Source organism: Tauraco erythrolophus, chromosome 6, assembly GCF_009769465.1.
Source record: "Tauraco erythrolophus isolate bTauEry1 chromosome 6, bTauEry1.pri, whole genome shotgun sequence".
In the NCBI taxonomy this organism is placed as follows: Eukaryota; Metazoa; Chordata; class Aves; order Musophagiformes; family Musophagidae; genus Tauraco; species Tauraco erythrolophus.
This window is the reverse complement of record NC_141470.1, coordinates 24,196,080-24,220,833: the sequence shown is the minus strand read 5'-3', so window position 1 is coordinate 24,220,833 and position 24,754 is coordinate 24,196,080. Positions and strand designations below refer to the sequence as shown.

The 24,754-nt window shown below is 36.8% G+C and overlaps 1 protein-coding gene across 10 annotated transcripts; it reads left to right on the top strand.

Moving 5' to 3' along the window:
- Positions 1 to 24,691, top strand: FAR1 (fatty acyl-CoA reductase 1). Of its 10 annotated transcripts, XM_086612759.1 has the most exons (12): positions 1 to 189; positions 3,022 to 3,197; positions 5,871 to 6,050; positions 8,359 to 8,536; positions 9,581 to 9,625; positions 9,739 to 9,857; positions 10,334 to 10,401; positions 10,469 to 10,481; positions 12,425 to 12,583; positions 19,004 to 19,133; positions 21,618 to 21,745; positions 23,758 to 24,691. In XM_086612759.1, the coding sequence occupies exons 1-12, from the start codon at positions 1 to 3 to the stop codon at positions 23,918 to 23,920; spliced, it is 1,548 nt and encodes a 515-aa protein (XP_086468885.1). In that variant the 3' UTR covers positions 23,921 to 24,691. The 10 variants fall into 10 exon arrangements, with proteins under 10 accessions (XP_086468885.1, XP_086468884.1, XP_009989723.1 ...); XM_086612758.1 differs by lacking the exon at positions 10,469 to 10,481 and having other exon boundaries at positions 10,334 to 10,399; positions 12,410 to 12,583; XM_009991421.2 differs by lacking the exons at positions 10,469 to 10,481; positions 12,425 to 12,583 and adding an exon at positions 11,930 to 12,101.
- Positions 24,692 to 24,754: the final 63 nt, after the last annotated feature.

The window sequence follows — 24,754 nt, the reverse complement described above, 5'->3', positions numbered from 1 at the left end:
ATGGTTTCCATCCCTGAATACTATGAAGGAAAGAACATCCTCCTGACAGGAGCCACAGGCTTCATGGGAAAAGTGCTTCTGGAAAAGCTGCTCAGATCTTGTCCCAAAGTGAAAGCAGTGTATATATTGGTAAGGCACAAAGCAGGACAGACACCTGAAGCACGAGTAGAAGAAATTACCAGCTGTAAGGTATGTATTGTCTGCTCGCAAAGTACATTTTTGTCCTTTATAATGTTCCCACTTCATTTTGAGAACAACTTTGGTTTGTCTAAAGCAAGATACTTTTAAATGTTTCTCATTCTAAGAGAAATACAAAATCCAAGACCTGGCAGTGCTTCTGTGGCTGGTTTTCAAGCTGTTAGTCTCTAGTAAAGTCAGTAGTGGAAAACTATCCTGTGTTTAATTCAGGAGGAGGATGTTCAGCTGTAATGCGGAATTGAGAAGTAAAACACCTGAGTTAGAAATTCTTAAGAGAATCTATAATCAAGTGCAAGAGGCAGTGTGGACTGGAAGTTGTAAGATGCGATTGAGTCCCTTCTTTAGATCTCAAGCAAGTCACTTTTTCTTCTTTTGCCTTATTTTCTTTTCTGTAAGATGAGGCTAAGTATTTCCGTTTTCTTGCATGTGCTACTTGATCTACCAGAAAGCAAAAATATGTGATCTAACAGGTTGTTTAAGTAGCTTATGTTTGTAAATAGAACGTAAATATTTGTCTTAATAGATTCTATTGCAGATTTCTGTTAGTCATACAGATTACTATAAACCTATGACAACAAAGCAAAGGCACTGAAAGTCTGTGCTGTGGAAGTTTAAAAGTGGTTATCTAAAAGAATTTCTGCATGCTGAGTGGAATACTTTCCTCCTGAAAAGACTCATTACCTTAATATTCTGGTGAGCTAGGCTTACTACTGCGCATGCAGAACTATCCATCAGTTGTTGCCCATCTCTCTAATACAGAGTATCCTGTTTATGACAAGAAGGATGAACAGGAAGGGGACAGATTTCTAGCATGAACTTTGCTAAAGCAAAGTTGTCCAGTTGTAAGGGCCCCGCTGGTAATTTTTCACAATTTGGATGAGCTCGTTAAGTGTTCTACAGATGCTTGGACATCTCATTTCTTGAAGAATTTAAAATCTAGATGAGTGAATGTGATAATTAAAATAACTCAGGCTGCAAATAGCCAAAAAATGTTGAACTTCAGGTATCTAATTCCTCTCTTGCTTTGCTGTGTGTATTGCATGTGCTCTAGATGTTCTTCTTTGTGCTGGTGTCAGTGCAAGTATGAGGTTTGTAGGAGTAATGAATGGCTACGGATGTGAAAACAACGTCCGAACTAAAAGTACCAAACTGGTTCTTTAAGTGCTTATTCATGGGACTACTTTTCTGGTACAATACATACCGCACACTAATATGGTTAAAAGGTAGTTGCTTCAGTTCCCTGAAGGCAGACACCATAATTCGAACTTAAAACATAGCAGGTTTGTTTTCAAAATGACAAAAGGCTTCCTGCCCTTAGGTAAGCACTGTTTACTGTGCTGTGTAAGGTAGGAATTGCAGAGATTTTAAATGGTGTCTTGGCAGCTTTGTCCTTTCAAAGTGAATCTTTATGTTTGAGAAATCGATTCAAGACCTCTGTGACTGGAGATGTCCAACTGTAGCATTACCACTACTTCTTTAGGTGGCCACTCAGTGAGCTGCATTAGCTCACAGTTGAGCTGAAAAAATAGTCTACAAAGCCCCCTAGTTTTTCAGCTAGACCAGCAAGCTCGTATGCTCACACAGCCATCAGGCTACTTGCTACTGCCACTGCAGGAGAAGCAACACAGAAATGAACAAGTTAGGAGAGGGACCGATCTGTTTGTTAGCAGTACAAACTTATATTGCCTTAAAAGTCATGAAACTGCACCTTTAGATGACTTAATTTATAGTTGAAAACTAATTCACTTCTCTTCCTTCTGCAAGGAAATGCCTTTTAACTATTTGTATTCTAGTATAACTGCATGCTTGGAGGGGATGGGAAAAAAAAGTACTGCTGTGATTTTAATACATTTTAATCGACTTGTGTTGGAGCAGTTGCTAAGATATTGGCCTCTGTACAGTTAAGGAGAGAGGTCTACGCTGGTGCAACTTTCAAGTGTATTTTATTCCCACAGTACTATTTTGCTCAGAAAAACTTGCATGCTAATGAGTGTAAATAAGATGAGGCAAGAATTTTTATCTGTGTACGTTAAGCCATATGGTTAGAACTCAATTATGGAGAGAATATATGATGGAATATAGTATGAGTGAGAGATATTTCAGAGAGAATAGTTGAACACCAGTTTGGTAACACTTGAATGTTACCACATTCTAACACAGTACACAGCCTTTAACCCTGCCTTTTTCTTAACTAGCCAGAGAAATGATTTTTTTTAATCTGTAAGTTCCCCAAAACTGGCATAATTCCATTGTGGTGTTTCTTGAATCACTAGAAATTTTAAAAGCTTGATGAAAGCTTTCTAAACATAAAAAAACCAGTGTGACTTGTACAAGTCTACAGGAATTTGAATAGTTGTTATCAAGCTTGGGAAGTAGGCAAACTTCCCTTCTGTTGAAAGAAAGATTACAGTGTTTAGACTGTTACTTAAAAATTCTTTGAGTCCTAGTGTCTAATAGAGACTATTCTTTCTCTCTTCTGATATTGATAGAGATCTAGTTTTAAAGATAGGGATGAGTATTAAAAAAAAACTTGAGTGTAAATTGAAGTCTTACTAACTTTCTGTACAACACACGCAATAGTGCTTTCGCTGTATGGGATAAAGTGTGCCCAACTTCATCGCTGAATACGCTCATGGGAATTCAGTAACATGCTGTCATAATATTCCTAACGCACTTTTCTAACTTACAGATGATCTTGACAAGGGAAGAGGTGTAACTCTGTATAGGCAGAAAATACGGGTTTTTTCTTCACTTAAATGAAACATATATTTCTTGTCTTTACTGCCTATTAGTTTTGAATTTTTAGACTTGTTTTTTTGACAGCTCTTTGACAGGTTGAGAGATGAGCAGCCAGACTTCAGAGCAAAAATAATAGTAATTACAAGTGAACTTACACAGCCGGAACTGGACCTTAGTGAACCAACCAAGGGAGAACTCATAGAATGCATTAATATTATATTTCATTGTGCTGCTACAGTCAGATTCAATGAACCACTGAGGTAAGTCTAAAATTCTACATAGTCTGGCCTGATAAACCAATGGTACTCAAAGGGAGGAGGGTAAATCAGGTGTCTGCACAATCTTGCAGATATTCAGCCTGTCAGGCTTCTTCATGTACTGTCATGTTTGCTTGGTCAATTACTTAAGGTAATAATCTTTTCCCCAAAACTGATCTTAAGCTGTTGAGTTTTCGTTTACTCTTCTTACAAAGATGGAGGCATATTAAACCTGCTTTGCCAGAGTTTAGAATTGCACTATTCAACATGGAAAAGTTCCTATCTTTTTAAAGCTTTAGGCAAAAAGAAAAATCCATTATTAGCACTTAGAAACTAAATAAACTATTTTTGTACTTTTGCTATAGGCCCCTCAGATTTTTGTGTGTTTGGGATTTGTGTGGTGTTTTGTTGGTGTACTTTGGTTTTTTTTTTTAAAAAAAACCCTAAATCTCTATGCCTGAATTTCAAAGTGTTTTTGAAGGGAAGCGCTTGAAGAGACCAAGGAACTACTGTTGTTGCTATAGTGTTGCTATTCTGAGTCTTTCTAACATCAGGTGTTGCTCTGACCTGTGGGATGGGTAGAAAGGATATGAATAAGCTGTAACTGTATGTACTGTACTCATTAGTAATGTTAGAGCTTTTCGTAGTGTGTGAAAGAGAACACAAACTATTCCTTTAGCTTTCCTTGTTAGAAGGGGAACACGCATTTTCAGAGGATAACTTTTTGGCAAAACTGTTATATGGGGAAAGTTCTAGCACTTTTGCTCTACCTGATAAACAAATAGGAAATAAATACTGCTTAGCTTTTTCCATGTCTTCAGAAAGTCCTTCATGAAGAAGAACTAAGGAAAAGTAGATGCACAGGGAGAAAGGTGAAAACTAAAAGTTGAAGACTTCTATGTTGTGTAAAGAAATCTATTAAGGAAATACTAGAGAAAGGGGTACCAGAAACAAGAAGAGATTATATTTGCCTTTTGGCAAAAACAATGACTTGATTTAGTGTTGAAACACTTGAATAAATATGCAATTTGGGTAAATGACTTTGTGTGGAATAGCTCAAATTTTTATGGGGAGAGGAGTAAAGCAACTTTGAGATAAAACGATTCTCAACTCATATTTTCATTGAGTTGTTGTTACAGAGATTGGCACTACCTCTCTAAGAATGTTACACTGTATGCTGAAACATAAGGTAGCCTGTGTTTGTCAGTGTTTCATGGTCTTGCAGTAATAAAAAACTTCCAACCTGACAAAAGTCCAGAGGGACTTTAAAACAATTTGAAAGACTGGTGGAATGGGGTCTGAGTACAAAAAGCCTCTGGCAGTTTCCGCTTTCTTGGCAGGCAGAGTATGTTGTTTAGCAAAATAGAAATTGCAGGCATTTCTTAGGTGCTATGGCGTTAACTCTTTCAGAACAGGCGTACTGGAATGATTGGAGGAACCTTACAAATCTGAAGACCACCTAGAGCAGCCTTCATCAGATATTTAACAGGAATAACTAGAGTACAGTTTAAAATACTTGGCTAGGAGCCAGTGGTAGGAATAAAGTCAGGAAAGCAAAATACTTGGGCTTCTTTTGGAACTTTTCCTAATTTGTATTTGCTGTTCACTTATGTATATTAAAGTGGTGCATACAGCTCTGATTATGAACTCCTTCCTTTTGACTTCTTGAATGAGGCAGTGAAGGCTGAAAATAATAGCTTTAAAAAAAATATTGAGAAGTAACATTTTCCATTGATGTTAATTTTGCTGGGGTAGTGGTTCCTCCCCTCCTGTCCCGTCAACACTTCAGTAATATCGTGTTATAAAGCAGTCTTAAAGTGCTTGTTTGAGGGGACCAAGATTTTTTTTTTCTTAATGTAACACTTTATTGCAAAGACTTTGATAAAGCTTGATTCAGCTGTATACTCGAAACTTAATTGATTAGTACACTGTTCAGGAAAACTAGTGCCCATAGTAAGCTTTATAGGCTGGAGAGAATATCTGAATTGTATAAAATAATCATAGTAGCTAGTCAGTAAGCTGTGTTCTGATGGGAATTGTAGAGATATATGTACTCTCTTACAGCGTCCTTAAGGACTCTCTTTTAATGAGAAGCAGTGAAGTTGGAGGATGAAAGTGTGGTTCTTGGTGGATTTCCTTCTCCCTCCCTTCCTATAATCCTGTTGTGCTATTGAACCTTGTGCTATCTTACAAGAAGATGCCAGTCTCCAACTTACTAGCCCTCTGAGCCATCTGAGTTGTTGACCTAACTCAACTTGAACTAGGAAGTTCAGAGATGCTGTTAAAACTGACACACAGCTCATGAGGCAGCTAGGTGTTGTGTTAGATTATTTCCTTCACGCTTGATTAAAAATGTAGGCTTGAAATTTTGCTTGAGGAGATCAAAGGTATGCTGACTTTCTCACTGTAGTGATGGAGCGTGAGGATAACAAGAAGAACAGGGTAAAACTTAGGAAAATTATCCTGGACATTGAGAGATGTTCTAGATCAAAACTATGGCGTATTGTTCTAAGTGGAAAGTTAGGACACTCTGTGATGTTTTTTTGGGGAGGGTGCGGTGCTTAGGAATACTTTATATACCCACCACTGAGCCATGTAGAAGTGAATTGACTAGTTACTAATTTTTTCTTGTTTTTGTCTTGCTTTCTACTAATCAAATTTCTTTTTAATCGACAGAGATGCTGTTCAGTTAAATGTGACTGCCACACAACAGCTCCTCTTCTTGGCACAGCGAATGAAGAATCTGGAAGTGTTCGTGCATGTTTCGACTGCCTATGCATATTGCAATCAAAAACAGATTGAAGAAATAGTTTATCCACCTCCTGTTGATCCCAAGAAACTGATCGATTCTCTCGAGTATGTGTTATATTTTGTGAAGCTACTTCAGTAATCTGTAATCACTTGTTTCCTAGTAATGAAGTAGCAAAAAATGGTTAGGAATCTGAAAGTAGCTGTCAAACCCTAACTGAAATAGGTGGTGAATATGGGATAAGTCAAGTGTAATGTAATAAATAATAATCTTATCTCTAAATCAGTCTCTCCCGTCTTCCCTGTCATACAAAATACCACCCTTTGTAAGAGAAGCAGGAAAATGAAAATAACTGATTAAAAAGTGAAATATCTTCTTTAACTTGTTATTATAGATGGAAGAATACTAACATTAAAAGTAAATGAGCTACTACCTAGCATGCACATTGAGCCAAACTTTTTTATAATGATGACTTTAAATACACTTTCAAATCAGATATTCTGAAATAGTCATATTTTTGTGTGTCTTTTCACAAACAGGATAACTAAAACTGTTTGGTTTGGGCTTGGACAGCTGTCTCTGTTTTAGAACTCATGTCAATGAGGGAAGGCTTTTGTAAACTTGTACAAGAGTGATCTCTTTAGCCAACAGCTGAGACACGTAGAAACAGATCTGTGTCCTTTTCTGGGCTTTTCTACTGCTCTTCCTGCCCCAGTTTGTATCATGAAGGCAGTCTGATTCATGTCAGTTTTGATTGTAACAGAACAGTGGTGAGTAAGAATAACAATGCTGGCTAAATTCCATTTAGAGGTTGGGTGGCGGAGACAAATAAAATCCGAGTCCTGTTTTGAAGTGGAGAACACCAAAGTAGCAATAATTGAAGAGGCACACCTCTATTGTGCTTGTGTGCTATGACTGAAGGTTATTACAATTTTAAGTACATACTGCTAATGAATTGGGAAGCAAGATGAAATTGCAAGACTTAACTAAATTAAGGGGAGAATCATGGTGACCCAACTTGCTTCAGAGGTGTTGGATTGCTTAACACCACAGAGGTGGAGGTGATGCTTGTAATGCAGCTGGGACTCCTCCCTAGTGGCATCATTTTCACTTAATACTAGCTGAGAAGCAGAGTGCCTGTGTCCCAAAGACTCGCTTGCTGTGTCTGCACTTCATGTTTGAGAACTTAGTAGATAGAATTAGGATTATTGTAAAGGAATGTACTACTCGCTGTATATATTTGGTGTGTATTAAATGAATTACTTGGGCAAAAAAGTAAATAGCAGTATACTACTTTCAGTGGACACTGAAAATGCAACCCTCTTCTCTTTTATTGAGAAACTTGTTTTTATCTCGGTCTGTATCCCTTTTACTTTAAAGGAGACAAAAATTCATGGTAACTTTAACAACAAAAGGAAAAGAAAGATTAATATATGAAATTCGTAATATACTTACTTTCTACAGTACACCATATGAAATATTCCAAAACACTTTTGGAACTGGGCACATGTTCTGGTGAAACATATTTACGCTTTATGGTTTAATTTGAAACAAAGTGAGCACGAAGTCAGTATAAATAGTTTTCTGTAAGTTGCTAGTAACATCCTTAAACAAAACAGCCTGACTATACTGCTGTTGTGGGGTCTCAAATATAACACTCTTCCTTAAGATCCATTTTCAGAAGGGTTCTACGTATGCAATTGCCACCTTAATTTAAATGGCAGTGTATAATCAAAATGAGTAATAGACAAGGCTCTATTAAACTTGATTTTTTTTATGGCCTTTGGGATTAGCATTCAGTTTAAATATGCAGAAAACCTTAAGTCTTACGTTTTGATGAATGGTGTTTTAGGAGACTACGTGATTTTAAAGTTAAGCGCAGTATAAGCTGTCTGTAGATATTTATTGTTTGATATGCAAATACTTAGGGAAATGTTTTACAACTTCTAACTGTTTAAAGTAGAAAGAAGTATATGACATGCTAACTTCAGTGGGAGTTGGTGTTAAATTCTAAAAATCAAGCTGAGATTTGAAGTGTACTAATTTAGTGTTAGATACTGGGGTCATTGCAGAAATATGAAATACAGAACTGAGTTTTTAATTATTGCCTGCATATCTTCACACAATTTCTTTTTCCTCTGTGCTTAAGCATCTTCTAGGGGAATGCTAATTCTTTGCTGGTTTTGGTTTGGGTTTTTGTTGAGAGTTGTTTTTTTTTTTTTTGCCGTGGATGGTGCTCTGAAGAAGAGATGAGATTTTGATTTTACTTTCTGAAGTATTTTTGATTTATTTGGTTATCCTTTTTACATACCGCTTTCACCGTGCGCACCCTCCCTTCCCCCCGCCCCCGTCTTCCCCCAGCCCAGTGAAGCAGCATGCAGTAATTTACACTTGCTTCTTATTTTGTTTCTTTAGGTGGATGGATGATGACCTAGTGAATGATATTACTCCTAAATTGATAGGTGACAGACCGAATACTTACATATATACAAAAGCCTTAGCCGAATATATAGTACAACAAGAAGGTGCGAAATTAAACATAGCCATTATAAGGCCATCTATTGTTGGTGCTAGCTGGAAGGAGCCTTTTCCTGTAAGTCATTGAGTTTTTACCTGACCATCTTGCCTGTAAACTGTGGTACATACTGACAGCCTGTTTATCAAGTGACCTTTGTAGAGGAAAATCTTTTAGACTGAAGTTGTGGCTCGGTTGCTTCTGGATAACAAGCCTGATACAAAAGCTGCCAAATACAGTGTTCTTGTGTGGGAAATTTAAGGGTAAACTACTGCTAGTCATAGAAAAAAATACTTCTATCACAGTGGGTAATAATGTTTCACACATGAAATAAATAGCCAACTTTTACTTTGTGATTATCTTCATCTGCTTTGTCCCTCTGTGAGATGCTTTGGTATGTCAGTAGCTGCCAAGAATGGCTAAGAAAACTGGGGACTGCAGGACATTATGTTTTGTCTCTGCTTGTTTCAGTCAAACCCTGTAAGCTTTGCAGGGGATGGCATAAGTTCTGTGTGCTGTAACCTATATTGGTGTATAGCATATATGCTGTATGCCCCCTTCTGTATAGGAGATTGGTATTGGAATAGCTTCTCCAGTTCAAGACGGAATGCCTCACAAGCTCTTAAAATCTCTGTAATTGACTTCACATGTCTTTTTGAGTAGGTACAACGTACGTGTCAAGTCAAGAAGTATATAGTGTCTAAACCCTGTTGCTGAAGATGAGCAGGAGTGTCTTTGATAGCAAAACTGCTTATCTGTTTTCTCTGAATTGCTAGAAGCTAGCCTAAAAATACTCAAACTTGAATACTTTCAACATAAACATATTTATACAGACAATGCCCTTCAGTTTATTCACCAAGAGATAAACAAGCTAGCATCTCACTTAGAAGGACCAGTGAATCTATCAGTAGATGTCTTGTCTGAGTCATAGCAACTCATTACTTCAACAGATTTTGCTATGGGAGAACTTCAGTTAGAGACATGGAAATTAGTATCTTTCTCCTCTTTATTCTCTTTTCCCTCCACCCCTTATGCTTATAGAAACTTCTCGAATTTTCACTTGAAACTGCTGACATCAGTATATTCTAACCAAATCCTTTCCCTCCCCCCTGTTCATAATAGGGATGGATTGATAACTTCAATGGACCTAGTGGTGTCTTCATTGCTGTAAGTAATGAATATACTTAATTTTTTTCCTTTTGGACAGCAAAGCTTCATATGTTTTACTGGTGGGTCTTCTGTCTCTTTTTTTTTTTTCTGTTGTTCTTTTGTTCTTTAAGGCAGGAAAAGGAATTCTTCGAACAATGAGAGCTTCCAACAGTGCAGTAGCAGATCTTGTTCCAGTAGATGTTGTTGTCAATGCGACACTGGCTGCAGCCTGGTATTCTGGAGTTAATAGGTATAACAGGTGACAACAGAGTACTAAGTATTTTGAAATGTTGTGTATTTTAATAAATCAGTCTTCCGTTGAACTTCTAATCAATGTCCTGCTAGTCTCCCAGAACAAAGAAATCTGAGGTTCTAACAGCATTAGTCCCTCAAAGTGTAACTTTCTTATGCCAAAGAGGAAGACGTCACCTGCTGATACTGTTGTACAAGCTATATCTGAAAATTCTTTTCTGAGCCTTGTTGTAATTAATACAGTCTATAGTAATGTAGGTGACGCCTTCTCTGAAAGAAAAGAAATACGGTAGTTAAAGAAGGAGGAAAATACTGGAAGATGATATAGGAAGCAAAACATCTAACATAAGACTGACTCTTTCTGCTTTATATAAATGATGTTGTTGAGGGCAAGGATAACTGGTTATGTCTTTTGTCTGTGTTCTCAAAAGGTTGTTTATCTTCTAACTTGCTCTTTTGTCTTTTTCCCCCCAGACCAAGAACTATCATGGTATATAACTGTACAACAGGTGGCACCAATCCTTTCCACTGGGGTGAAGTTGGTATGTCATGTTTCTCTTTTTTATAAGCTTTAAGAGGAAAAATAATAAAAGCACAGGCTATAACCAGTAGTTCATATTGCATTTTTATTGTTGAAACTAGTATAATAGCCATACCTCTTAATTTTGCAGTGTATGTGCTTTTTCATTATCTTCTGTTGTTAATTCTCTCCCCTTGTAGCGTTGTCACTGTTTCATTTTGCTCATGTCTTTTTTATTCTGTTACAAGTTAAACTATGGGAGAGCTGAGTTTTCTGTTTGCTGCTGCCGTGACCTCATCTTCAGAGCGTGGGTAGGGTGCAAAAAAAAGCCTTGCTCAGAGGAGCAGTAGCAAGATGTTGGATTTAAAGCCAACTTTACTAAATATGTATGGATAAACAGCCCACAATTAGATGTTTTATACATCTGCATAATTGAGAGGTATGATAATAGTTTTACACTTGTGTAGGTCTTTGTTGTGTTTGGCTTAACTGTTGGTCGAGGTGGCATTTTTAATCTTCAGATAGCTACATAAGACTTCAACTATTCACATACAGGGAAAAGTTGTCTTTAAGAAAGTGCGGCCACCTATTTTCGACTCTTAGGTAACCTAGCTAGATTGTAACCGATATGCCAAAAGCTTTGTAGTAGTTTTTGTTATAAAAAAGCAATGCAAGCTGACCAGCATGGTGAAGCTGTTTGTTTCTAAAAAACTGAAAGCTAATAGAGTTCTTAAGCTCAGATAATTTTTTTCTTTCAGTTTACTTAAATCTGTTTTATTTCTCTTGACTGCTTTCTTCATGCTTTTTACTTGCTTTTGCCCATTTTATAGGTATCTGTGTATATAAACTTTATTGCTTCAACCAAACTTGGAAAATTGCTGACTTTGTTTATATCCTGGTTTGAATTAGGATATTTAAACACTGTCTATAACAACAGCATGAAGTTAGAAGAGATGATTACAAAGATGATGTGAATTTCTGTGTAACTTTTTGAGACACCGATTGTGCATATCTGTCATGTACAGAATTTTCAGGTGTTAGTAGGAGTTTATTATGGAGTCCCATCCTAATAGCTTTTTTCTTAATGCTTAAATATGGAGAAGTTGTTTAAAGATGTCATTGGAAATGCTCTTCAGATGCTTGCAAAGTCCTCAGTCTGTTTTTAAATTATTCTTCACACAGGAGATTAAAATAGCCTTCTTCATGAAATACAGATGACTATTTAAATAGATTTACATGCTATATAAACTAAAATTGCTGTGGATTTTTGAAATCAACAACTTCTAAGGTAGGGAAGAACAGAAAGAAAGAAGCTACAATAAAATATGATACTGAAGATGAAGTCATAAAAGACCTCTTGATTATAATAAGAATCAGTTTAACAGTATTTTAGGTTAAAAGCTTATGCCTGTTACTTTTTGTGGATTGTAGAAGAGTTATGGTGGCTATTTAAATAGCATACTGAGGTAAATACGCTGTAATGTACTTTTAAAACCATTAAATTTTACATGGTTGTTATTAAAGCTGTTAACGCAACTTTTCTTTCTCAGAGTACCATGTAATTTCTAGTTTCAAGAGGAATCCTCTCGAACAGGCCTTCAGACGGCCTAATGTAAATCTGACTTCCAATCACCTTTTATATAATTACTGGATTGCTGTAAGCCATAAGGCCCCAGCATTCCTGTATGATCTCTACCTCAGGATTACTGGAAGAAGCCCAAGGTAATGGTGACTAGCTCTTTCTTGTCTGTTCCTCTGACTTTTAAACAAAACTATGTTTACAGTATGATATATATTGATTTTTTGTTCTTCCCCTGAATGTTTTGTGTCTAAAACTCAGCCTCTTTTTCCTGAGAACAGATCCTTGAATTCAAAGTGGCTTTGAACTTTCTAGCAAAAATGAGGATGCTTTTGTTGGATATTTTGGAGGTTTGAGTAGTCAATGTAAACAGAATTGGAAAGTCTAGCAAGTGATGTTTATTCTTCAATAATAATAATCAAAATATGTTGATGCTTATTTTTTTTCCTACGGGATACCGTGTTACGTTGAATTTCAAGAAAAATCCTTTAGAAAGTGCAGTAAGGAAATCTAACCTCATTTTACAATCCAGTCCTCTCTTGTGTCAATATTGGACTGCAGTCAGCCATACAGTGCCTGCATTTTTGCGCCATCTTTTGCTCAGATCGACAGGTCATAAACCATGGTAAGAAGGACAGGGCTGAAAATATCTTACTAGTAAGGTGGTGGAGGCTTGCGAAGAAGACATGGCATCTAGGTTCACTAACTATAAACAGTAACAATCCAGTGGTGGTGTTTCTAAGAGATTAATGACTGGCTCAGCAATATTGTACAGGATGTTTCTTGGATCAGAATCCTAGTCAGTCCTTAAACTCTAGGAAGTGGCTTACGTTAAGATTGTTGTTGCTATTCTAAACTGAAAATGGAATGGGTGATGGAGTTAAAAACTGCGGGTTATACCCGTAGATACAACTTGATCTGGTGTGTTGGTTTGTATTATCTCAACATTCCATTTGGTTTATAATATTTATACTAGCATCTGACTAACTTATTAAGTGGTGAAAATGGCGTAGCTCTGCTAAATAGGCTAAACTAAATTATGTAGAAGGAATATAAGATGTCACTTCAATTTGTTTCAGATTTGCCAAACCATGTGATCTTAACTCACTGCATATGTTATATTTTCAAAAGTATTTGTTTTCAGACTCTATAAAATCTCCACTGTGGTGACAGTATATTAACACAAGTGAGTATTCATTTATTGTCCTGTAGTCTAGGTCTGTCTTGAGGGGAAAAGTTAAGTAATAGACTTGGCACTGGATCAGTAGAAGGAAGCCATGGAAGTGGTTTGTAGGAGAAAACTTGTAAACTGCCTTGGGTTCTGTTGTTCCAAGCCTACTCAATAGTGTAATGCAGCAACAGTAGTGGCAGGAGGCTGTGCCTGTGTAGTAATCTTCCTGCATTACAAAGATGTGGGGGCTTCAGATCAAAAAAAGGTATGGAACGTACAAGTTCCTAGCTTTTAGGTTCTTTTGCAATTTTAAGTTGTTGTTATTAATCAAAATTGATAGAAATTCCCTGACATGTGAAGGCTTCATAACTACTATAGATGCCAACCTACTATCTTTCAAAAGATTGGGAAGTAGTACTGCCAGGTTCTTGTCAGCTAATCATGTTATTTAGAGCATTTTTACAGAATCATAGAATCACAGAATGTCAGGGATTGGAAGGGACCTCAAAGGATCATCTAGTCCAATCCCCCTGCCGGAGCAGGACCACCTAGATCAGATCACACAAGAACGCATCCAGGCGGGTTTTGATCATCTCCAGAGAAGGAGACCCACAAACTCTCTGGGCAGCCTGTTCCTGTGTTTTAGCAGTTTTATATTATAACACTGGGAATATTGAATCTTGTTTTTGCTTTTCCTGGCGTTCTTACTTGATATTCAATCAGAACTAGTACAATTGCTGACATTACATATGTATTTTCTAGCCTGTGAAGTAGTACTGATATGAGTATTCCTAATTAGTTTAATACAGCAGTGGTGGGTGAGTTTCCTATCATGAACAAAATTTCCAATTTGGAGGAAAGATGGGAGATGGAACTAAAACAAGCTATTTTTCAGTCAGTAAGGTTACTCAAATGCACTTGAAAGAAAAGCTTTTAAATTTGATACTAAGCCCACTTACAGGAATATAGCTTTCATTATATAATGTTTTTTTTTTTTAAACATTTAAAGAATGGGAGCCCGCAATAGGAGCAATAGAAGCAAGTGAATATATAGATGCAAGCAAGACTTGCAGTGTTAAATCCTAATGGGCTCCATGTGGTGTTTAATAATAGAAGAAACTTGAGACAGATCTTTACTCTTGTACTTTTTTCTAGTCTTCTGGCTGAAAGTACTTTGAAAGTTGCTTTAACTGATGGACTGGAGGCAATCATGATATAGGGATGTACTACTGTTCTGTGGTCATTCTGGCCAGTTGACAGAATGGTTTTATTACTAGGTAGCATGTACTAGGAAACTTCTAAAGCCTTGGAAACATTAGGAGATTCTTAAACTCGATATAATGCTATTATTCTGAGTGAAGAATGGCTGGCTTAATATAAAATGTGACTTTTTCCACAACAATTTAGCAGAAAAAATTGAGCAGTATAGTAAAAACGTAGTAGAATTGGCACAAGAAAATTCAAATACTGTGCTAACTTGACTTGACATGGTCAATGGTCTGTGTTCTCTGTGCTGAGTCTGAATACACTTCTGAGGTGTTTATTGTGTACAATATAGAAAAACTCTAAGTAGTGAAATTATTGTGTAGGTTTAACTGCACTGTTGTCTTACTGTCAGGCTATTGTACAGCAACTGAATGAGAAATTTTTAACAAGTGGAAGAAATAGATCAGGCCTATAACCCTTCAGAACTAAAGGATTATGTTCATAATAATAAAAATCTTCCTGTTCAGGGTTCTTTGAAAACTTACCTGTTGAAATCTTTCTGCAATATGAAATAATTCTTTTACACCTCACTTGTGGAAGCAATGTTTTTAGTGAGATGGAAATCTTTTTGCTGTTTATGCATCTAGTTGAAGGTTCTTGAATTTTACGGTTTTCTGATAATATTAACAGTTAAGAAAAGAGAAGGAAGAAATAATGAATATAGTATTTCTTCCAGTTTTTACAGAAAGAACATGTACAGTAAGGATTGGCATAATGAAGATTTAGTATTTTATAGTAAATACTTAAGACTGTTATAGCATTGTGCAATTACATAAATAGTGGTGATAATCCTTAGCATCCAAGTTTAAGGATAATGTTGTCAGTAGCTTGCCATACTTAGTTGTGTAGCAAAGCTTATTAGTTGTCTAATTAATTTTAATGTAAGGCATAGTTCTCTCCTGTAACTTTGCATAATGCTTAGCACAACAGAACCATATGTTACTTAAAAACAATTCGGTATATTTGAAATCTTAAAGCCTTTAAAAATACAAACCCAATAGATCTTCCCAGTTACTCTGGAAGGACAGAATGTGACATGAAATATTTAAAGTTGTAATTTGGGGATTTCTGCAGCAATTCATTTCCTGTTACTGCTTCTTAGAAAGGTGAAGGGAAGGTATGGTCGATATATGTAGGGAGGTGTAAAAACCATAATTTCATATCTATCATTTCAATTTAAAGCTGCTTAAAACTTAACATGAAGCACCTTTCGCATAGTTAACTGTCTTACAAAGCAGAAATGAATAAAGAGTACACGTTGAGTGGATTAATATGGCTTTTCCTCTTGGAAACACTTGTGCACTTAGAGGAACCAAAGAGCTACTGGAAAGATAAGAACTCTAGTAGTATGTCTTACACTTCAGAATTTACAGCCAAATGAAAATCTGAACAAAGACAAATCTGAAAACTTGTTTTATGTATTTTAAAGGAATCATTAAAAAAGAATATTTTTAGTGCTTATGCAGAGACTTGCAGATTGGCTGCCTGTAGATCTTCTGAAGGATCAGTCTGTATTTTATCATCAGAACTGTTTTTAGCCTGGAGGCAAAAGGTTGTGTGTAAGACTTCTTTGCAATGCAGTCATAGCCTTAAGCCGAGTTGCTTCCAATTGTCTAATAGAAACTTCAGGATAATTGAATTAACTATTGCTTAAAACTTAGTTCCTGTGATGAGCTCCTCAAACCGTTGTAATGTATTTCGTGTTAATGGCAGTAAGGACTGCCTAGTAGAGGCAAAATTCTGCTTAGTATCTAGGTGAAGGTCTTGCATGCTGTCACACTGACTTGCTGACTGCTGCTAGAGTTTGGTTCTTTATGGTGATCAGCAGGTCTGACTTTTTTTCTGTCTTCAGTTTATGAAGAAGGTGTGATGCAATACTTGACATCATACTAGCTGGCTTATATATGGCTTTGATATTTATGACTTGTATCTAATGGCTATCTCTGGAACAACCTGTGAATTATGTATTTCAAAACTTCAGGTTGAGAGATAAAGTTCCATTATGTGCATTTATGCTCCTTTTTGGGTTGTGCGTGTATTCCCATTTGCAGGAGGAATATGATGCTATTGAAGTTATAGAACTTAGTCTACCAGAGCTACTCAAGTGTCCACTAAATGATGCTTATTGCTGACATCTCTGAATATGCGAGGCTGTCACCTTCTTCTCAAAAAAAAGTGTATTTCATGTTGATGTAGTGCAAACTAACAAGCTGTCACCAAGAAAGTTGGGACTCTTCTGCCAACTTGGTAATGGATCTAGCAGTTGAGAGAACGTGGAGACATTTGATCCTTTTGGCTGATATATCAAGGAACTAACCCTACAAAGAAAAAACAATTTTCCACTGATGGTTTGAATCAACTGGCTCTGTGACCAGTCACTAAATCCGAGTTGGAGGCAGGGGGAAGAATCTGCAGCTGAGGTAGAACAACTTTTTTTAGCCACTTAATGTATCTTTTTTAATCACCTTAGCTGTGCCCTAAAACCATGTCCATAAGCAGAGACAGCAAGATTCCTAGCAGAAGTTAGTCTTCACATTAGTTTAAATTTAGCTTTTGCTTACAGAAAAGAGCAAAAAAAACAATGTCAGTGACCAGTAACAAGCTCAAATTCTACACTTGTCTAATCAGATATTCATTTGCGCCATTTAGTATTTTGCAGGGCCACTAGTTTTTGTGAGCTGTAGCACTGTAAGCATTCTAACTAAAACTCGGCTGGTCTTCTAGCTTAGCGTAAGAACACAAATTGAGAGGCACAAACAGGCAAGTCAACTAAGTTAAATTATCTTAAGACTGTCAGTGATCAGACCTATGCAAAAAGTCCAAGGACTTAGCTGCCATGTCCTGTTTGGCACTATTTTTATCCAGACCATTTAGCTATGAGGTCTTTCTGGCTTGTCTGATCAGTGATATCTTTGCTTTCTGGGTTTTGAGTTCTTTTTCAGAGGTGGTTTGTTTTTTTTTTTTTACTTAACTATTATGTGTTTTTTAATGTTCAGGTCAGTCTTGTTAGCACAAGATATGTTTTGGATGTATAGTCTATATTCCTACTTATTTTTGAATTGGAGAAACTCTGGTACAGATGTTTGAAAGTTTCTAGAAATGTCTACTAATAAAATTAGCTGGTGGTCTAAAATTTGAATACAACTCTGAATTTTACTCTGTAGATAGGATCTTATGGGATTTAAGGAAAAATACTTGTGCTTTTTGTTCTTTAGAGATATTCTACTTGTTTAGTGGTCTCTGCAATTTGTATTATTTCATTTCATGAGAAGGAGACGATTTTGATATTCCCTTAGATACTGAGATGTCAGCCGTTAGTGACAGCAGGGGACACTAATGTGATGCAAAATACTTTCTTTAGAAGAGTTTCTGGGACAATGTACTATATCCCTTCTACAAGTATGAATGCATCAAGGCAGCTTTCAGAGAAAAATCAGTGGTTTTTATTGCTTCTATGAACTTTATTGAGCAAAACTTACATTTCCTGTTAGTACTGAGTTGTTCTGTTTTCTTTACCCCCCCCTTGCCCCTGCATGCTTAAATTATCACTGTGTCCTGCTATAAGGATCAACTTGGAAGCTGTTGTGTGAGATGGAAATACCTTGAGCACCCAAAGCAGGAATTTAATAGCATTAGGTTATGTGGTACTAGTTAATACTTATTAAAATTGAGAGACCATCTCTAGCACTGTAACACTTGAAACAATTTCCGTGTCATAAATGTGAGAACTTTGCATCTGAGAGACTGGATGACTCATGCTTTTTGAGTCCACTTCAGATAGTCTGATGAAAGAGAATTGCCCAAATTGATCCTTCAATTTCTCTGTGCTCTGAGTGATGGTTTTGTAGAGTTGCTTTCTCTACATAGTGAAGGATGATGGAAGGTATTTCTGCATATTTTGAAGTAGCATAGAACTGATCACCTAACTAGGAGGATCTGCTATGGTCAATCTGTGCTCTTTAATGTTTTCTTGCCCTTTGCAGCAGAAGCAGCAGGGTTAAGGGGCTAAGCTATATTTCTGGTGGTTTTAAACCTTGATCTCTTAGTGACCCTTTAGAAAAAAAATTATTTTGTTATAGAGATCTGGTCTTGCACCAGATGTGTGGGAAGATCAGGGAAACTTACTCTTTTGCTTAAAGTCGTCAGTCATATTCTTATGTTCTGCACTGTGCAATTTGACTCTTTCATCAAGTCAAATTGTTCAGCACAGCTAGATATTCTGGCATGCTGAAGTGAAAACTGTTTTGTGTCCTAAAATAAGAGTCAACAACAGAAGACAACATTTTACTATCTCTTTTTTTTTTTTTTTTTTGAGGGAGCTGGGGAGGTTAAGAAACTTACTATTGCACTGGAAAGTAGGATTAAGAAAAAAGGACTGTCCTACAATTTGATGCTATATAAGATTGAAGAGCCAAAGTCCACTTGAAGAACATGCAGAAATATCCTGTTGATCTAATATAACATGCTTTGGGTACAGAGCAAGATGGGATATGTTACCATAGGAGTGTGGGGTTGGAGGGTAAAAAATTTACTATCTTACTGTCTGTTTTTCTTGTTTGAACTAATCTTTACCACTATAATCGGTACGTTCCATGCCTTGGACTGTAGGATGATGAAAACAATAACACGTCTTCATAAGGCCATGGTGTTATTAGAATACTTCACAAGCAATTCTTGGATCTGGAATACTGAAAATATGACTATGCTAATGAACCAGCTGAACCCCCAAGACAAAAAGGCAAGTATCTTTGTGATGTGGGCATGGGGACTGCAAGTGAAATATAAGCTCATTGATTTTAAGATTGAATAAGGACATGAAGTGGAAATGCTGCTTGCTCTAATGTAGAGCTAACCCTACCACTAACTCAGTGCTGGAGATTGCTGTCACATCCTTTCGGTTGTGCCAGGGCTGTGTGTTGAGCTCGATCAATGATGTGGTCAGAGGTGAGAAAGCGCAGGAAGCCCCTTGAAGGAGGCCTGGCATAAAAGAGGGAGTGGCCTGATCATGCGATCTGGTGTTGCCCATATATCAATCAAGTGGCCAAACTGTTATGAATAAAACAAGGCTTTACTTCTTGACCACTGTTTCTTTTCTGAGGAACAGAAGGTGGGTTTTGAGGGACTATTTTCTTGTTTTTAAACTAGTAACAACAATCATGTACCTTTTTCATGCTTTGGCCAGAGAGCCCATATATTCAAAGAAATGTAAGCGTAAGTTCTTGCTTCTTTCTGAAGCACACTCTTGCTGTGTGACTAAAACTGCCCTATGCAAGGGGAAAAGTGTAACAAAAGCAGGATGACAGGAAAGTCCTGAAGATTGTTGAGGAAGAAGAAGAACTGTTGAGTTCAGGGTCTGAGTAAGAGTCAACGAAAGAGCTCAAAGAAAAGTCTTAGTTTTCCCACTGTGTGTGGTTGTTGACCATCTATGTGAGTCTATTTGTGTGCTTTATTTTTGTGTTTACCAATCTCAAACTAACAACTGCCTGGATGTGGCTAGCTGATTCACCCTTGTGACTAGTATTGATGAAAGCTGCCTTCCATTCCTGCATGCATGCCTGTACTTTCAGATTCCCACCTCCTCACCCCTCATGGCTGAGAAGTTATGCAGATTTTACTGGATTAATTCCAAGTTATCAAAAATGTATTTATGCAAAAGTGAAACTGTATTGGACTTGTTGCCTTTCCCCAACCCCCCGCCACCCCCATTATGTCTCAGGAAGATACATGTGCATGTTAAAATATTATTGCAACTGAGACAAATTTCTGCTCCCCCTCCCATTTAGCTGAGTTCAAACTTCTTTCTGCTATAATTTTGTTGGTTAATACTCAGCAGGACAAAAATAATCAGTTATAGTTTTGAAAACCCAAATTCTCTTATGCATTTGGAACAGTTTTGTCATCTTTTAAGATGTCTTTCCTGTGCAAGTGTTCTCCAGAATCTATTGTTGAAGAAAAGCTGCCAAACTTCTAAATAAACTGTCTGAAAGTAGGAAATAAAATAGCTTTTGGTGGTTCTTACGTGGAGAGGATTTCTACCCCTTCCCCTTGCTCTCACCTCCCCCCAGCAACTTGAGTTCAGGAAAAGTAAGTTTTAAAAACTGAAATAACCCCAGAGCTTTGGTCTGTTAGTATTTTCCAATTACTTAATTTTCAATAAAATGTGCATACAGCAATAAAGAACTAGTTAAAATATCAGCTGAAACTTTACTTCCTTTACTTTTACATTCTTGCTATGATGATATATTGTGGAAAATAATTTGGTTTAGTTTAATTGAGAGATTCTGATAACTTACCAGTACTAGTAGGCTTTTTAGCTTGTATGTGTTACATCGTGACTAGAACTACGTGCTGATGTTTAATTTACAACAATGCTAAATTACAAAGACTCACGGTAAGGGATGGTCTTCAGTACTGTAATGAGTTTATTTTTCATCATACCTTACAACACACCTGCCTTGCTGCTAAGCAGCTCGTTTGGAAGAATGGACTTTGGGATTTAGTGTATGTGTTAACAACTTCTAAAGCTAAATAGAGTTTCACTGCACAAAACTGTTTACTTATCTCTTGTTCCTATACCGATCTTGCTTTTTACCTGAAACAAAATCAGCAGAGTTAAACCTGCTAGGAAAAGATATTTATTGAGACTTAAACAGCTGTTATTGTAGCATCTTGGGATGAGGAAATCAATACATCAGTGAAAAACTTCAGTTGTGAATTTACTGTAGTAACTTCCTCTCCTGAGGAAGATACTCACATGGTTCTTTTAAAATATAGCTGTACAACTGTAAGCACAGCTAAAAACCTCTGTTTATCAAACAGTGAACTCTACACAGAGCAGTGTTTATTCGATAGCATATTAGAATTATTTTGTTGCTTGAAAGGAAACAATGTAATAGAAAATAGTTATTTCTAGAGTGGTGTTCCTTACAGAGAGATGAAATGAGACAGCAATGCACTTGGAAGCGGAGGGAAGAATGTTAGTGCTGAGGAGGAAAAGTAAGGCATGAACTGGTTGAAGTTTGGAAGAGATGGTCTAAGAAGCTGTTGGTTGAGTCAGAAATGGGATATAAATCTGGATCGTTCTTATGATTTAAGGACAACATAACTTTCTTGCATCAAAGACAAATTGCAATTTTCTGGTATAAAGGCATTTATTCTTTTCCTTTATGTATAGCAGGTGAATTTCTAGGCAACTAACAGTGAAAGCTTTTATTTTATGTAGACTTTTAATTTTGATGTTCGACAACTACATTGGGCGGAATACATGGAAAATTACTGCATGGGAACGAAGAAATATGTGCTGAATGAAGAAATGTCTGGCCTCCCTGCAGCTAGGAAACACTTGAACAAGTAAGTGTAAATTTTTATTTTCCTCTGTTTATATTTTCTGTGTTTTCCTGCCCTTGTCAAGTTTTACTTTTCCATATTATGACATAATTGTTCTTTATAGCACCCTCCAGAGTTCTTCTGTTCCAGTCCAGAGGTCGAAGCATTTTCTTAAAAAGTCAGATGTCATTTTTCTTGTTCTGTTTGTTGCTCCTGAGTTGTTCTTGGTATTAATAGTTAAAATATTAGTCTGGGATTATGGTTGTAGTTCTGATCATCAGTGTGTACTGTAATCCAAGTTTCTGATTTTACCCAAGTATCTTTTGGAAGGTAAAAAGGTACACAGTAACAGAAGGTCGGAATGGCTTGTTCAGTTAAGGACATTTAGTAGAACAATAGTTGTTTCTTCTGGGAATGTGTTCTTTTGACGAAGGCGAGTAAACAGGCGTGGACTCTCCACCTCAGAGCAGGAAGCTTTGATGTTGGTGCTCTAGGATGACTTCCCTTAGCCTTTTATCTGTATCTTAACTTCTGTGACTTGAATGCATTGTTACTGTCCAGAATTTTAATGGCACAGTTGCCCTTGTTTTGTTCTTGGCTGATTCGTAATGAAGCTGCAGACTTTTTGACTTGCCTCTTTAAAGAGTAAAATAAATGTGATTAATCTTGTTCTGCAGTACTACCTCACATCTGCTATCCTGATAGCACAAAGATAAGTGGACTGGGTCAGTACTTGTGTCCTTCTTCTAAAGACAAGGATTTGCAGTTTGGATTGGCATGGTGTATTACAATCTCAAATATACTTTTGAAAAACGATAATCTTTGATAATGCTGGGGATAGCTGAAGAGGTGTACACTTCCGATTTTTTGTAATTTAGATGCTGTCAAAAAATGCATAGGAGTTGTTACACAGTTGCTGTTCTTTGTACAAAGAATTGTTCCTAAACTAGTTGTATTGGAACAGCATCTGGTTGCCCCCAGCTCTCTGTCTTTAAGTGGATTATTTTGCAAGAGGTTTAGATTCTAATATATATTTACTATGAGGTATTAAGTTGGTCTCTCATGTTACCATCTAGCTCTTAACTCTCACTAATCTGAACTTGAGGAGTCCATTGCTTCAAAATTAACTGGATGTGGCAGCCTAGGAGACTGTCTTCTCTAGGACACTTCTGAATAGAATTTTTCCTCAAACAGAAAAGTGAGCTTTACTTTTTTTAATACGGAAGTTTAGACTGTTTTTTCTACAAGTAAGATAGGTAGAGGAAGGTCTGGCTATAGTAAGACCCAGCCTACCTGTAAAATAGGATAAGGGCAGTGGCTATTTCCATTAAAAGAGCTGTGCTTAAAATACAAGTTGTCATGATCTACTGAACCAAAGAAATTGCTCTAACAAATCTGAGCAAATTCTGGTTGCTGTTTGTCTTGAAGTTTCCATCTTTACATGTGAGAAGATTGCTAAAAGTCGCAGTTGCCCTAAAAGAACGCTTAGTTTCTCCTAATCTTTAAATATTGCTCCAGAGAAGGAGTGAGTTTAAAGTTGCAGCGAGAACTCTGGGCTCTGTGGCTGGAAAATCCTGTGATAGTTTGCAGATTTTTGTTGGTAGCAGTTGGAGTTACTTCTACATATATGAAGTTTTAAATATATGGAGGGGAGTTCATAGTGTTAAATTATTTCCTTGATTTTGGGGTGGATGGCAGCCTTCAGTAGGTAAGTTACCATGTATGTGACTTTGGCTTTAAGAGGTTTTTATCAAGCAGCTATAAAGCAGAAGTGCATGTGGTTAGCTACAGGGCCAGCTCTGATCTGTAGTTTTCATGTGTTCCCATCTTCAGCAGTGAACTATAGAAAAGCCTTCTCTGTTTGGTCCTTCACTGACCAGCGTAACTCCATCATTCACTTAATACCACTCATCATGTATCTTGAGATGTATAGATGAACAAATTAAATTCTACATTAGAAGTTAATTTTTAGCATGTTCTTTTTCCTGTAAGTCTTGGTACTTTGGCTTTTAATTACTTCTCTTGTTTTTCCTTAGGTTAAGGAATATACGCTATGGCTTCAATACACTTCTTGTGATCCTGATCTGGCGTATCTTTGTTGCAAGATCACAAATGGCGAGAAATATCTGGTACTTTGTGGTTAGTCTGTGTTACAAGTTCCTCTCCTACTTCAGAGCCTCCAGCACTATGAGATACTGAAGAAGATAATTTAGCATTAGGACATCTATGCATATGGTGGTCTAACTGCACAAAGCCTGTAACATGTAGTCATCTCACATTTTGTAAAAGCATAATTTCATCTTAAATTGGAGTGCGAAATACACGGTATGGTATATGTAACGTTAGTTGTGTATCTTCCTGGAAACAGAGAAAATAAAATGCTCAAGTGCCAGGTTGAATTGGCATTAGACAAGCATTTAAATAAATTTAACTCTTTGACCACTGACCAACATAACTGTGCAATTTGGAACATGTTTGATTGAAATCTGCCTTAACATGATTTTTTTTTCTTTTCAGTTTTATTCCGCATTGAGCAAGATAAATATTGGCTTAGTAGTTGCTAGTTGGTATAGACCTATTTATTTGAAATTCTTCTAAATTACAAATGGTTTTACAAGTTGCAAAAGTGTATAAATGTCTCCTAAAAAAAAATATTTGAGGACTTTTGTAATTTGTCTTTGCCATTTCTTCCCTTCTCAAAGTAGGGATGCAACAATGGTGCCTACTTTGCTTTAAAATAAAAAAGGAAAAAAAAAAAACAACCACCAACCTTCCTTTATTACTGAAAGGCCTTTTGTCCGATCTGGTCTTCATAATGCACTTAGTGATTCAGTTCTGTGCTCAAAACTGGCTGCATCCAACTTGCATTTATGTCAGCATGAACAACTTGCTTTTCTGGAAGCAAAACTGATCCTATCATTGAGTAGATAAAAGGAAATGTAACTCTAAGGGGGGCAAAAATAAAGTCGTCTTTGGACCGTCCTCTTTTTTTAATGATTTTTATTGAGAGCACAGAGCCAGCACTTGATTGTT

What these genes read in the sequence shown, in the direction of transcription:
- FAR1 (XM_086612757.1), top strand. Translation starts at nt 1, where the DNA reads ATGGTTTCCATCCCTGAATACTATGAAGGAAAGAACATCCTCCTGACA. An exon ending in AGATTCAATGAACCACTGAG is followed by an intron (nt 3,198 to 5,870) that starts GTAAGTCTAAAA and finishes TTTAATCGACAG; the next exon opens with AGATGCTGTTCAGTTAAATG. An exon ending in CTAGTGGTGTCTTCATTGCT is followed by an intron (nt 9,626 to 9,738) that starts GTAAGTAATGAA and finishes TTGTTCTTTAAG; the next exon opens with GCAGGAAAAGGAATTCTTCG.